The sequence below is a fragment of the Aedes aegypti genome, chromosome 1, assembly GCF_002204515.2.
Source record: "Aedes aegypti strain LVP_AGWG chromosome 1, AaegL5.0 Primary Assembly, whole genome shotgun sequence".
Taxonomy (NCBI): domain Eukaryota; kingdom Metazoa; phylum Arthropoda; class Insecta; order Diptera; family Culicidae; genus Aedes; species Aedes aegypti.
The window spans coordinates 120,374,390-120,389,810 of NC_035107.1; the positions used below are offsets into that span (position 1 = coordinate 120,374,390).

The 15,421-nt window shown below is 38.4% G+C and overlaps 1 protein-coding gene and 1 long non-coding RNA gene across 2 annotated transcripts in view; one reads left to right on the top strand and one right to left on the bottom strand.

The window, feature by feature from the left end:
- The first annotated feature begins 772 nt into the window (after nucleotides 1–772).
- On the top strand, nucleotides 773–2,178 carry LOC110676876. The gene is made up of 4 exons (XR_002500795.1): nucleotides 773–936; nucleotides 988–1,065; nucleotides 1,120–1,196; nucleotides 1,257–2,178. It is a non-coding gene; the product is annotated as an uncharacterized LOC110676876 (long non-coding RNA).
- A 7,407-nt stretch (nucleotides 2,179–9,585) lies between these two features.
- LOC5575025 (serine/threonine-protein kinase OSR1) overlaps nucleotides 9,586–15,421 on the bottom strand; it is a 28,908-nt gene continuing 23,072 nt past the window's right edge. Inside the window, exon 2 of the mRNA XM_001661708.2 lies at nucleotides 9,586–12,150. Within this exon, the coding sequence (XP_001661758.1) occupies nucleotides 10,401–11,984 (1,584 nt within the window). The 5' untranslated portion in view covers nucleotides 11,985–12,150 and the 3' untranslated portion in view covers nucleotides 9,586–10,400. The remainder of the gene's footprint in view (nucleotides 12,151–15,421) is intronic.

Sequence of the window (15,421 nt, forward strand, 5' to 3'; positions counted from 1 at the left end):
TCATATTTTAAGGATTTCTACACTCCGTCCCCTCAATCCCCTGTCGCGATTTTTACAGTACCTAATGAATACATTGTCACATTTTCGTAGACTCCTCCTCTCCTGAACGATGGACGTAATTTTTGAATGCTGCATTGAATGCATTGAATGCAATAAAATAATTCTGATTTTTTGTATAGTTTCATGAGTCAATATCGAGTAATGGAACATCGAGGTTTAATAGTTGGTTTAGATTTTAGAAACCTAAGTTAAATAGATGTTTTGGAAAACATATGATGATTTCGATTGTTTTGAGAGTTGCACTTAATGGCATTCAATTGAATAATAGATAAAATTCACTTCACTTAGTAAACTTGTGTTAGAGACATTTCACGCTCCACTGGGGACGTAAAGCCGTATAGAGCAAGAAAATGAAGATTAATTCGGAGTTTAAATGCTAGTAATGCTTTTAGTAAAATACTTCAACTGTTATAAAGAATTTATCGAGTGCGCAGAGTTAGGAACCTAAATGCGCAGAATAAGGAGCATTGCAAAATTGAATGCGCAGAGTTAGGAACACGAACACCCTTGAGAAAAATTAAAAATTTGCTATAAAAATCATTACTTAGTGAAGCTTTTATATTTTTTCCTTATACATAAGATCAATAAGTATTTGCTTCCAAAATTTCAGAATATTGTGTTTTGTTTTCAATTAATTACAGCTATTTGAAAATTGAAAATCCTTAACTGCGCAGAGTATGGGGCCTTCACGGTAATGAATCAAGAAACCGGAAATTATATTACGTATTAGAATATCACTGAATAATAGAAATAGGAGGTCTCCTATAGGGGACGGAATACATACTCGGTCTTTCCTTGCTGGACCGCCGAGTCAGAAAGACAGTAAAAGTTATATTCAGTGAAGTGAGATCGTGAGCGAATAATATTGTTAATCTAGTATGAAAAAGTTTTTATATAATTGAATAGTGATTCTAAATGATTTATTAGTTTTTCAGAGGTTTGCTACCTTTACGTTTCCTAAATTGATCAAAACGTGAGTCGTGTGAGAATCAAAACCGATCATTAGTAAGTGGCAAATCATTAAAACATAATCGAGATTGTAACAAGTTAATTTAATAGATTAGGTAACAACTAAAGTGAATCGTGAGGAAAACTGGAGAAAATACAACATTGTGGAAAAAGGGAAGAATCGAAAGGTAATTGGGTACATGTGCATTGAAGTCAAGGTTGTTCTAATGTGAATTCATGTGATACAGCTCGTGTGCGCCGGCGGTCAGCCGATTTGGGGTTATCCAAGATACGGCACCCCACCGTTAAAGAGCAATTCGGTGGATGTAGTGGAAGGAAGCTGGATCAGTCCGCCTGGGTGCGCCCTATCGTCTTGTGGCGCCGCGCCGTCATAGGCCACTTGGAGAGCGTCGGCCAACGGACGAATCTCGGCCTCGCCTTTCCACCTGCCATCACGGTGGTTCCTCACTTCTTGCAAGTAGCGTCTAGCAAGGGAAAGATTGCCACGCCAGCGTGATTGATCCTTTTGCTGACGGGCTTCCCATCGTCTAGATCTGTGTCATCCTGCCACACAACAACGTCGGTGTCCCTTCGCTCAACGTCGCTATTGCTTCGACGACGACGCTGAACACGTGCTTCGGCTCTGACTACCACCAACATTCAGAGAACACCCAGCGGCGCCGGGGGGGCGGTACTCCCCTCCGCCGGGGCAAACCGTCGGAAAACACCACCACCACGAAGGTCATCGTCTATTGCTCGAGCAAGCACTGTTCCCCTCAAGCCATCCCGAGGAAGGGGAGTGGCGGCGACGCATCGGCAGATCGACTGTAAGTACCCGATTGGAAACCGAACACCTTGCGAAAATACTCTAACCGTACCGAGAGCTAAACCATTGTTAGGCTAGAGAAATCCTATAAGAATCTCCAAATCACACAACCAAAATTGAAATTCAAACCCAGAAAACGTGACGTCACTGTTAGGAGGCACTTTGTAGAAATCGATCGAAAGCAATCAATTAGGAACAAGACAGAAACGAAATGCCCCTGAAAGATTTAATAAATTATGTTTTGAAAACGCGATCGCCTAGCATGCAAACTTAGAATAATTTCGCTGAATAAAATTTTTACCACTCAAATTTTACCTTACTAATATAATTGGACTTAATTTTAATTGAACTATCTTACTTCGATTGAAACTTTGGGAATATTGTTGGCTGGTCTGACAGGTTGTTGGGATCGAATCTCGGAGGTCGGTCTGATAGTGGGGTTGGATAACTAGGCTAGCTGGGCAATCCGATCTGTAATTCCTAGCAGACGAACATAGATCGTCTGGCGCATAAGCTAGGAATTTGGAGGCCCCACTAAGGTCCTCCTTACAACTTGTTAAAAAGCTGTTTAGAAAACATCCATTGCCTCCAGAAATATAGGATCATTTTGAAAACAAAAATAAACATTTAAGCAAAGTATGCTGTTCCGCACAAGAAAAGTTGAAATTTCTTTGACAATCCGTGATAGTTATATTTAATTTGTTTTATCGGCACAGGTATCGGTCAGTTCTGCTCAAAGTAAGAGGGAGCATGGAAAAGATAGCGATGAATACTAGATGGATAGATATCAGATGTGCAAACCATATGGAATAGTACGACTTGAAACGTCCTTAATTTTGGCTAACGTCCTCAATGGGAACGGCTTGACGAGTTTTTCGAATAACACAACCAAGACAGCCCAGAGGACTTTTTCTTCAATGCATAAAAACACAAATTATTAAAATAATTAATCAATTAAAAGTATAGTTCATAAAATAAATGAACTTCAATATGAGTTCATGAATCAATCAAAAAAAGTTTTGAACAACTACGAAGTTGTCATGCAATTTGATGTCATTTCAGACTGATTTTACCTTTACTGATTTTTTCAGAGGTTTCTGCTGGATTACTTTCAGGGATTACTTCAGACATCCCTTCAGAAATTCCTCTTTATGTTTCTCACGGTTTTCTCAGGAATTTGTATCAGATATTTCATGTGCGGAGAAATTTCTCCATAATTTGCTTTGAGAAATAGTTTGAAAATCTAACACAACTCTTTCACATTATTTTCACAAAAATTACACTAAAAATTTTCCCTGATAGAGGAATAGCACCAATTTTCGACCCATTCAAACGATTTGGCCTACTTTGTATTAAAATCCGAAAATTGGCATTGTTGGTCAAAAATTAGTGCTTTTCCCCTACTATTTCAGGATCTTATTCAGATATTCTTCCACCGATTGGTACCGTAATCCGGGGTAACATTGATCGCAAAGATCCTCCTCGTAAAAAGTTCGAACCAACATTTATCGATGAAATATTTTCAATGCATGAATGGTGATTCACTAACTAATTCAGGAGCTAATGAACTTTACGGTTTTGGAGAAAATTGAGTTGGGTTTATGCGTATTTTTTTCAAAGAATCATGTCTCACATGAGTTCTGAAAACGATATGAGCAAGATAAATGCGATTGTTACTAAAAATGATTGGATTAATTCTACGAGTGGCGTGAGGTGACAATTGTCGGTGTCATATAGCAAGGTGACAATTCTCGACTCGAATGAAGTGACTTGCCGTGCAAATCAAATGGAGAGTCACTTCACTCGAGTCAAGAATTGTCACCTCGCTATACGGCACCGGCAATTGTCACCTCACGCCACTCGTAGAATTAACCCAGATATCACCGGAAACGATTCCGTTATCAAAACTTTCATAAATGTATTCAGTTAAGCATAATTCACAAATTACTACAAAGAATGCAAAATTGCCTTAGGAAATTGTCCTCATTTAGGCGTATTCCACAATTCAAGGTGTTTTATTTTTAAATAACTCAAAAAGTGAATGACTTGTAAGAATCCGGCCTTCATATTCGGCATCAGGGACTGTGATTTTAGTAAGTAATGATATTTTCAATATTACCGAACGTTGTTTTCATGGGTGATCAATGTTACCCCATATCAGCTGAATAAAAAAAATTACTTAAAACATTTTTTAAAACATACTTTAGACTTTCAGAAAACTAAATACAGTATACAGACATGAGCAATGTGTGTCAGTACTTGTTTCAAAAATATAAAACTTGCAACTTATGCATTTTGAAATGAAATTTTTATGAAATTAAAAAAAATATCAATGTTATCTCGGATTACGGTACATTAATTATTCTAACAAATCTCCCAAAGATTCCTGCTGGAGTTTTTGAAACCCTACAAACATTCCTCAAAGCGTGCCTACGACGATTTTTTCAGTTATTTTTCCAGTCATTTTCAAATGGATTCCTTCAGCAATTACTCCAGGAAATCTTCTAGCAATTTCTCAATACATTCGACCAGGGATTCCTCATTGAGTTGCTCCAGATTTTTCACGAGGATTTTTTTCAAAATTGCAAATCTCCAAATCTTACAGCTCCTAGATATCCTAGACAACACTCTAGAGGACATACCTGGAAAAATGAGTAAATCTTTTGATATCTGCTTTGAGAAGTTTCTTACATAATTTTTGGAGGACTTCTCTAAGGAATGTAATGAGAAAACTCTGAAGTAATTGCTTAAGGTATTCTTAGAAAAATCATGGTTGAAATTAAAAAAAAAAAAGAATCCTAAACGACACTTTAAGAAATTCTGCTTGATTTCTTGAAGATGTCATATATATATAAACCTGGTACGAAACCGTAGCAAAATCGGTAGAAGAATGACTGGATGGACTCCTGGAGGAGTAAGAATTTTCTTGTAAAATAATGTTTGAAAAATTACTGAAAATGTTCGTGATGAAACCTATGGAATAATTTCTGGGGTAATATGTCAACCAATTCCTTAGGGCCTTCCTTAGCCGAGTGATTAGAGTCCGCGGCTACAAGGCCATGCTGAAGGTGTTTGGGTTCGATTCCCGATCGGTCCAGGATCTTTTCGTAATGGAAATTTCCTTGACTTCCCTGGGCATAGAGTATCATCGTACCTGCCACACGATATACGAAAAATGGCAACTTAGGCGAAAAAAGCTCTCACAATCAGATGATAACTGTGGAAGTGCTCTTAGAACACTAAGCTGAGTAGCCGGCTCTGGCCCAGTAGGGAGTAGGGACGTTAATGCCAAGAAAAAGAAGAAGAAGAAGAAGATGTCAACCAATTCCGGATTACGTGTACCTGAATATTGAAGGAATCTCCAGAGAACTACTTGAAGGCTCTTAATGAATTACTAAATGAATGACTTTAGAAATTACCTGAAAGTAACTTTGAGCAGTACTGTAACTACAGTAATACAAGCATTAATACTTGTCGTAAATCCCAAACCAACACAAAAAAATGGAAATATTGCTTGATAATTTTCGCAAATAAAAAAATTCGCGGAAACTCACCAACGTTTGAAAAAAAATTGCAAATCGGTTAGCTACCAAAAGAGTTACAGGCCCGTCAAAGTGCTCTATTGTATTGTATTGATCCCAAACACAGACAAAGGGTTAATGAAACGAGCCACTAATGTGGGATCTTTTGACTTGCAAATATTGAAACATTTCACATACAAACCATAGTGTCCGCAAATTAAATCAGAACGTTTTTTTTTATTCAGAGCTTCCTTTAGAGTTGCCTCCAAAAATTACTAGAAAAAATTCTCGAATTTTTGAATTTTTAACTCAACGGGATTTTGAACCTAACCACCATAAGTTAAAACCGTATTGAGGGGCCGAAACGCAAAAGGGTGTAAATGATATTTTGTTCGGTTTTGAGTGAAGTATTTATAGTATTCCACTGTTTATAAGCTTTCCAATTGTATTTTAGGTGATTTTTCCTAACAGAAAAAATAACATAAATCGTTGAAGATTGGATTATTTTTGTGACACCCATACAATTTATGAAGCATGAAAAAATTATGATAAGACCTCAATGTCGATTTTCTCAAAATTAGGCTTTTGTCACTTACAGAGGATCATAACAGGCCGTGCGCGCGAGTTGATGAGATTTAAATCTGCTGTGACGATTTTTTCCTTCTCCGAGTCACGATAAAAATAAGCAAGGTATTATATTCCTAAAAATGACATTTGTCAGTGACGTCATTCCTATCGCAAACTCGAAAGAGTGCAAAAGAAAGCAAGGCCTGCTCTCTCTTACTATCTTTTTAGCCTCATGCTTGACGATAGGAATGACCTAAGACAAGACGTGTCAGGTAATAGTGCAAAAATGAAACCAATTGCCTGTCAAAAAAGAACACTTCTCATTGGTCGTTTTGGCAAAGGCCTACTTTCACATCGTTAAGTTGAATTTCAACAGGGCACTTTGTTGCTAGCCAGGCCGTGTTGCTAGTTCATAAATTAGAGTTTTCACCAATAGTTTGAACATTTTGCATGAGATCTTTTTGTTTCAAATCTTTTTAAATTCGATGTCAAGTTTACCGCATGTGGTCCTACAATGCTATAATAACTATAAAATACTTAATTGAGAGCAAAATAATGTTTTTTTTATAATTTCCTCCAAAAATATCGCCGGTTTTGAAAATAAACCTGATTTTTTATAAAGCTTACACACTCTATTGCATGAAATGAATAAAGAGTGCGAAAAACTACCAAATTATGAGCCTTGATATTTGAATTTGTTCAGAAGATTTGATTAAAAAGGATACTGGTAGCACTGGCTTTTGCATCGACAAAGTTATTGACTGAAAAACAACGGGGCAGTCCTAGTTGAGCTGTCACGTACTGTCCTAGGGAATGACGACACATGTTTTGATTGAAAATCGTTGTTCACACGTGGGAATAGCCTACCTTGTTGTGTATATCGTGCTCCGAGTCATATTTGATTCGGCCGGCTGAATGGTCAAATGCCCGTTGGTGAATTTTTAATTGTGCTTCGTAGGCTTATTTTCCAAAAGCATTTTTGGAATTTTTATATTAAATGTTTACTTAAAGTTGAGATTTGCGAATTTGCGTGCGGCTCAGGTGATTCCAAACTTTTGCACGATACATACCTCATACTAAGGGGTGAACCCAAACTTTTGCACGATGACTTAAATAACTTTATTATTAAATAACTGTTTTAGTGGATCACCGAATTCCGTGAAAATTTGATATTTTGTTCCTTATCCGAAATAAGGATACACGTGTTTTTGGATTTTTTGATTAAGGTGACCATTTCCGAAATAGGGTGACCTGAAAAATCACGATTTTGCAAAATTTTTATTTTATAAGAAAATATATCTTTTGAATCGCTTGACCGATTTTCAATTTTCGTGGACGAAATGAAGGCTAAAGAAAGAAGAAGAAAAAGAAAAATATTAAAATTTTACAAAACATGTTTTTTACATGAAAAAAATAAATGAGCATGAGCATGATTGACCGCCCGCAGTTGCTACTCCGTTATTGCAAGAACATCTGAACTTACACAGGGAATCAACAGATGCTCAGTAGCATCTTCAATGTGTAAGTACTGGTGCTCTCATTATTATAACAAACAATACCGGCGCCGGCTGCGTCCGAATGGAGGTCAATTTGGGAATGGGAGGGAAATGTTGACGTGTTACTTGCTTTATGGAAGCCGAGAAGTCCTCTGCACTTCCACAAGAAAACACTGGGAGTTTGGATATGGGAAAGGATTCGTGTTGGTAAACGATAAGGATATAATTTAAAATGAATACGTGAACACAGATGATCGATACTGATAGTGCGGTTACTATGCGAACCGGACACGATCCGAATTCCGTCGCTCGCCCACAAAGGAGCATGCTACAGATTCAACGGAAAACACAACTGATGCGTCGATTCTTTTTCTTTTTCTTCCGCACACTTTGTTTTTGTTTTCTTTCGAAAAACGCGAACCGGACACAATTGATCCGGATTCCGTCGCTAATCCTCAAAGGAGAATGCAACAGATTCATCGGATCAAACACTACTCTTTTACATGGAAAAATAAATAAAAAAAAAACGTTTTTTTCGTATTTTGAAGACAAAAGGGGTTGGGACAAAAGGGGTTATTGCTGTTCTCATTTTTTATTTTTTAAAATATCATAACTTTTGAACATCTCAACCGATTTCCAATCTTTTTTGATGGAATGAAAGCTTAAGCACAGACAAGTCTGTGGCTTAAGATTTCAACTTTTGAGAAAAAATATAAAACTCTGAAAAAAAACACGAAAAAATATAAAAAAAAATCTTGTTTTTTAGGAAATTTCTATATTTTTTCATGTAAAAAAAATATTCTGAGCTTTCAAGAAAAAATGAGAACAGCAATAGCCCCTTTGGTCTCAAAGTCTTCAAAACACGAAAAAATGGAAGTTTTTGTTTTTTTTTTCATGTAAAAACTAATTGCTTGTGAAATTTTATATATTTTCTTGGAAAGTCAAAATCTTGAGCTTCCATTTCGTCCAAAAAATTGAAAATCGGTCAAGCGGTTCAAAAGTCTTGATTTAAAAATAAATAAAAATTTTGCAGAGTCGCTATTTTTCTGGTTACCCTAATCAAAAAATCCAAAAATACGTGTATCCTTATTTCGGATAAGGAACAAAATAGCAAATTTCCACGGAATTCGGTGACCCACTAGGTCAGTTTTTCATGGAATGGCTATTATAATTGAGAGGTTTATTCACCTCTATTTTAGGTTTTTGTCACTTACACCTTTACTTCTAATTCTCTCAATTTCAATCACTGTATTCTTATTAAAATGTACATTCATCTTGGTAATCGTACATCTAAGCGTGAGTGAAGAACTAGCCAGATGAGTTATTGGTTCTTTATTTATTATTATTATCTAAGATTTTAAGCCCTAGGCTGACTCACCTCAGAATTGTTTTTTTTTTTTACTAAAACGGTGAATTCCATTCAAGTAGAATTCAAAACTATAAGCTTCGAACACACGTTATTTTTCAGAACATTAAACTAATTTAATGATTCTTTCACAATTATTAAGTTAAGGGTTTTTTTTGGCAGAATGGCGTATTGAGGAACAAAGACTTTTAAGAGATATACCTATTCTTCAAATTGTCACCTTAATATTACATGCTATTACAGAGGACAAATGGTGATTTTCACTAAATGAATCCCAAATTCATCAATACCTTCCCATTGAAGTACTCTATTCCAAAACAACAAATGCTTTAGTCAGTGTATGGGTACCCATTATGGTGTCAAATATCAGCGGATATATATGTGTAAACTTGACCGGACGTTTTGCAAATAAAACTCATTTGCAGTTCTCGCCGCGTAAATATTCATGAATCTTTATCACCATTCGATCTACGTCAATGGGAAGACAGCACTGTACGAGAAGAGAAGCGAAAAAACATCTATCCCAAAACTGACGCCACTGAGTCAAAGACAACCACCAAGCCGTTGTAAACACCAGACGCAGCTCTTACGCAAGCCATTCCCCGATCGTCACCACTCGCCAAACTAGACTCACCCTGCGGCACATGGGTTTACCCACAGGTATCTTCCTCAAGGAAAGTTTTCGGCATGATAAAAAGCAGCGCACCAACACTAGACACTCGTGTCCATTCTTGCTCATCGACTATTAGATGTTTTTTTTATTACTTCTTGTTTTGATGGTTTTGTGTTTATTTTTTTTTCTTCTTACGTTTGTTACCACTTTGCTTTTTTTATAATTTTCTGCTATTTTTGGGAGGGGTGTGACTCGACATCTACCGCTAAAAACGCAACTGCGCACGCTAGTCAAAAAGTAGGGGGTAGGTTGTTTAAAATACAGTATCATCTTCAACTTGTCTTCGTTCCGCGACGTATTCATCCATCATTAGCGCCGACATCATCGTCGTCGTCGTCATGTGCTCAATTTCTGAATCGATTACCTTATGTGGCGTGCTCCTTAGCAGAACGTTGAGATTTTCCATACCACATTCGTCAATTTCTTGGTTTTACTAATTCTTATCGATCAGTTCGTTTTTTTCTTTCCTATTTGCGTTTTGTTGGATCACCGATGCTCTCGCGCGGGAATCGATAAAGGCTACTTTCAACATCACTTTTTTCGCTTTAACATTGAATATATATATGTTACTCCACGTATTATAATCTAGTAGTAAAATCTGTGAATAAAAGCGCGAACTTTTGTTGGAAAAGGCTAAAGCACTAACTTACAAGTCCTAGAATTCCCGGGAAAGAAGCAGTTGGGTTATTTCATGCGACTTTTTTGAATTTGCCTTAATTTCTCTTCGATAGGTTATAGTGCTTTAAATCTAAATAACTTGCTATTTATTGTTTTCATCGTTTTTTTTATATTAAAACTATGTAAGAAATCGAAACACAGGAATTGTTTTTGTTTTCAGTTCAGCTCACGATCGCACTGAAGCGCATACATAATAGAAACAGGCACGCTCACACTTACGCGAAGAAATAATAAGGTTACATTTTAACACGACAAGTCACTTAAGTTAATCCGTGATGGAAATCTGTGCGAAGCCGATTAGTGATTTTTCGTCCGGTTGCTCTCCACTGCCGAAGCCGGAGTTCAGCTGGAAGGTAACGGTTTTTAGCGTATTCCGCTGATCGATTAGTTTCTGCAGGTTGGCCGCCATGACGACAATGTCGCGTCCATCGACAAGACCCGCCCCGACGAGTTCGGTGGCAATGCCCTCGGCCGAATCCTTACCAACGGCGAACTCAAACCGGATGTCGTTCAGTTCCCGGCTGGCATTTCGCATCCGCAACACTAAGTTGATGGGAGGAAGGTCATCGAGATTTAGACCACCGACTGCGTTTGTGACATCGGCGGAAGTAACCTCCGAACCGGTTGGGGCCGTAACGGTGACCTCGGACTGTTCGGAAGCGTCTTCGGTTTCCGATGCAGAAGAATCCATTTGCTCCAGGCAATTCATGGGCCGTTCTTCCGATTCAGAATCGGAGGAATTCTTACCGTTGTCTTCTTCTTCGGATGACCAAACCCATTCGCCGGTTACGGTGCGATGTAGACGCCCGGAAGCACCCGGTTGTCGCTTGGCAGCTTTGTGAACTCGTGTGGCCATCGATGGGCCAGTGGCTAGAAGAGTTTGAGTAAGATATTTCCGGTCTTTCGCCTTTTTGAAGAACGGATGTTTAAGCAGCTCGCTGGCAGAGGGACGTTTTGAAGGTTCCTTCTGAAGACACTCGACGATCATTTTCCGGAACGTTTTCCCGTATGCTTTGTACTGATCTTTCTCATCGGCACCGGTATCGATGGTTGGAGGATCGTTTTGGAGGGTCAACATCAACACCTTCATCGGAGGATATTTATGATATGGTGCAGTTCCGGTTGCCATCTCGATCGCGGTAATACCGAACGACCAGATATCGGCCTTGAAATCGTATCCATGATCTTGCTCCATGACCTCCGGTGCCATCCAGCATGGGGTTCCCACGAAAGTATGTCGAACCTTTTGACGCGATAAATCACGACCCGTTGCAAGCCAAGCACTAACTCCGAAATCCGCGATCTGTACGGTTCCTTCATCCCCCAGTAGAATGTTACCTGCTTTGATATCGCGATGAATTTGTCCATTACTATGGAAATACTCTAAACCCTTCAATACTTCCTTCAGTACAGTTGCTATCGTGGCTTCATCGAAAACACCATGCTTACAGTTGACCGTCTTCATCCGGTGCTTGATGATATCGAGCAAGCTGCCACCTTCCAGCAATCGAAGTACCAACCATAGTTCCTCTTTCACCACGAAACTGGTATGATACGTTACGACATTCTCGTGATTACAACTGCTCATAGCTTGGATTTCCTTCAGCAGTTCATCCATGGAAGTGTTCCATTTCTCCAGGTTGATCCGCTTGATGGCACATTTCTCGTTACGTGGTATGCAGTAAGCCCCGTGGACAACGGCAGTGGCCCCAACGCCTATCACTTCCCGCAGCTCGTAATCATCCTTGCTGTTGGGCCAAGGTGTATTCACGGGTGGTACCGGTGCCGCTAGGCTGACGGAAGACGCCGATACCGATACCGTTCCGCTATTGCTGCCACCAGTGGCCATTGCAAGATAAAGGTACTTGGATTGGCAGAGAGAGTAACGCACTCACCTACACGCGTCCGTCCGGATGCAGTCGCGACGTTCAACTAAGGTCCCGTACGTTTGCGCCAAATGCTCAAAGCGACCTATCCTCTCTCTCCGGTTCCTTGGCGGCACTTTTGGGGGGCAGCTGGGGTGCGCGATGATGAGTCAAGGTTCCGCGAGGAAGAATGTGTGAGCGAAAGCGAGTACCGAAAAAGAGAGGGTGAGAGAAAGAAGAAACAAAAATCAGTTTTGGTGTGACCAAAAAACAAGCTTCAGTCGTTGTCGTCGTCGGTTCATTACTCGATTTATGATGGTGAGTATATGAATGCAGTGTACGTTTTTAAATTAATATGCAGGCCGGTCGACACGCGCGAGTCAATTACGCACCTCGTGCTCGTGAAGCGAGCCTGCGCGCACGACCGAAAGAGAGCAAGGGCGAATGAGAGCACACACAAAACCAACAAAAAAACAACTTTCCCGAACCATTTACATCTTATTTGAGCGTTTAATTAACGCTACCCACATAGATTTCCATGAATGGAGCACGCAGTAGGTGCAGTGTTCAACAGTTAACATGTTGTAAGTCTCGACTCCAATGTTTATCTATGTGGACCGACGAAAGCATACAACACGCATAAACTGTGTATTCTTCTTTCTCTCTTGCTGCACCTGCGTGCGTGCACTCTCACCCATAGGCCAGGGGAAGTGGTTCACCTAGAGTGAATTTCTGTCAAAGAAAAAGTAGATTTTGTATGAGATTTGACAGAAAAATGAATGACAAGTTCATCCACTTCTCCTGGCCTATTCTAATTGGTATCTCACTCTCACGGGCTCACCCTAATCAGATAAATTCAAATAGAGGGGCTCAAAAATGTAGGGTTTTTTTTTTGTTTCGTGTTTAGAGTCGAATATTTTTGCTTTCATATTTTGTGGATCCTGCACCAAGTTCCGCAAAATTTATGATCTCTCCCTAGAAGCCAATGGTATTCAAATACGTAGCATGATGTTACTAAACAAACGAATGGATTTACACGGTATTTGCAATACTATGAAGAAGAGATTCTCTTCTATCTCCTACTAGTGATATTTTCTATCTTGGATCATTCATTTGCTTAAAAACAACGAGCTACACACTCGGTTATCAAAGGCATTTGGGCCGAGATCATAAGTTATGCGAGAAATAAGACTCTCAGACTTGCGCCAATTCAGTATATACAATAAATTATAAAATTAAATAAGTCAATTTGAAAACGGCTGAGCAATTTTTGAAACCAGAAGCATCGCTCATCAATCACAGGAGTATTTTGAGTAATTCTTGTAAACTAATGGGTAACAGGGATTACGATTTACCTGATAATGGTAAAATTTTAGCAGCCTTTAGTGTGCCCAATGGACCCTTTTAATCTTTACAGTATTGCGTGCCGACATCGAAATTTCGATTCTGTAACTTCACCGTCGTTCGGTCGATTTGTATGACAATTTTAGGAAAAATCATAAATGAGTTTTATTTGGGGAGTGGGTCATTTGGCATAAAGCCATTTAGCATAATATCATTTGGCATAAGGCCGTTTGGCATAACTAGAATTATGTCCCTTCTTTCAAAATATGCTTGTTCTTGATAAAAATTGTTTATTCCCAATGGCCCAGACCCTTATATTTGAGATATATGCGTTGAAAATTTTTAATTTGGTAATGGTTCTGGATTTAGCCCAAAATTTGTTGGGACCTAACAAAAAAAAAAAAACTCATTAAAAACCAACTAAATTGATTAATTCAACATAATGTATTACATGTATCCGTTTGGAGACTATTGCATACAAATGCAAAAATATATAAAATTTCAAAGAGAGAGCACAGGTCATAATTCTAGAATTACTTGTAAAACCCCAAACTGGCAAGTAGGCTCTGTACCGGTTGGGACGTAACGCCAGAAAGAAGGGGAATAATACGAAATTATATCTATGAACTTGTGCGAGGGAAATCATAAATTTCAAGACGTTACACGATACACAAGAATTTCCATAAAGAGTCATTTGGAGCCCTATCACTTGTCCCTAAATATCCAAAATGGTCAAAATTACTTTATAATTAATGAAATGACATTTATTCACTTCTCGGTGGAATATCATGAATTTTTAACCATCGAATGATAGCAGTGCATGATGTCTGCAAATGTCCCTCTAGGGTCCCTACCGGAACCAATATCCGGTGACCATGTTCCCGGCATAACCACAGATTATAATCTCAACAGTGGAACAGATGATATATTATATCAAGTTGATCATTTTCATACCTACTGTTCAACATAGCGTTAGAAGGAGCGATAAGGAGAGCTTGCGTGCATAGGAATGGCACTATTATCACACGTTCTTGTATGCTCCTTGGTTTTGCGTACGATATCGGCATAATCGGAATTGATCGCCGAGCCGTGGAAGAGGCATAGGGGGAGATCCCCCAGTACCGGACACTTAAGCCATTAAATTCATAATTCGAAAAATATTGATTGTATGGGCTCGTGTTACCCATTTATGATAAATATTATCATTTTTATAGTGTACAAAAATAAATTTGAAAATATAAATATGAATTTTGACATTGCGTTTTGATGATGTATTTTAGTACCAAATTGATCGATCTTGAAAGGTGGCACCCAATACCGGACACGATCTGGAAATGCCTCGAATTCTGTAAATTTGAACATCATTGAATGTGTACACTATAGGAATAGTTTATAATTCAATGCATTTGCAACATTTACAAGACTGATTTGAGTTTTTCTTAGTTTGCAAGATGCCTATCAAAAACCTCTTTCATATATGATGAAAAATAGCACATTTTACAATGTTGTTCTGAATGTTCATTCTTCTTAATTTTATTGCATGTTTGATACCATGATCGACGGAACCTACGAAAAATGAAAGTATTTTGAGACACTGACGCAATAATTACAAATACATCATATAACAAATCAAGCTGTCCGAAACTGAGAGACAGAGGGTGCTTAACCAAAATTGTAATTTGTCCATATTTAGTTCAATTATGGTACAAAATACATTCATACTATCAAATAAGGATTATGTTCGATCATGCTTGCGGGATCCAATGTATTTTTTCATATTCAAAATAATTACTAAATAGGCTCAAAATTAAGAAGATACGTCAATTTTTCAAAGATTTTCATACTTTTCTACGTTTTTAAAAAGGCATGCATATTTCAAGGATGTGTTATTCTACGCAAACACTATTCTACATAAGAGCTTTCTTTTCTTCTAATAAACCATCTTGATTGGACCATGATTTCTCAATGTTTCGACTTTGTCCGGTATTGGGTGCTGTCCGGCACTGGGGCATCTCCCCCTACGTGCCTTTAACAAGGGAGACAACGCGAATTGGGCACATTATCAATACCACCAAGA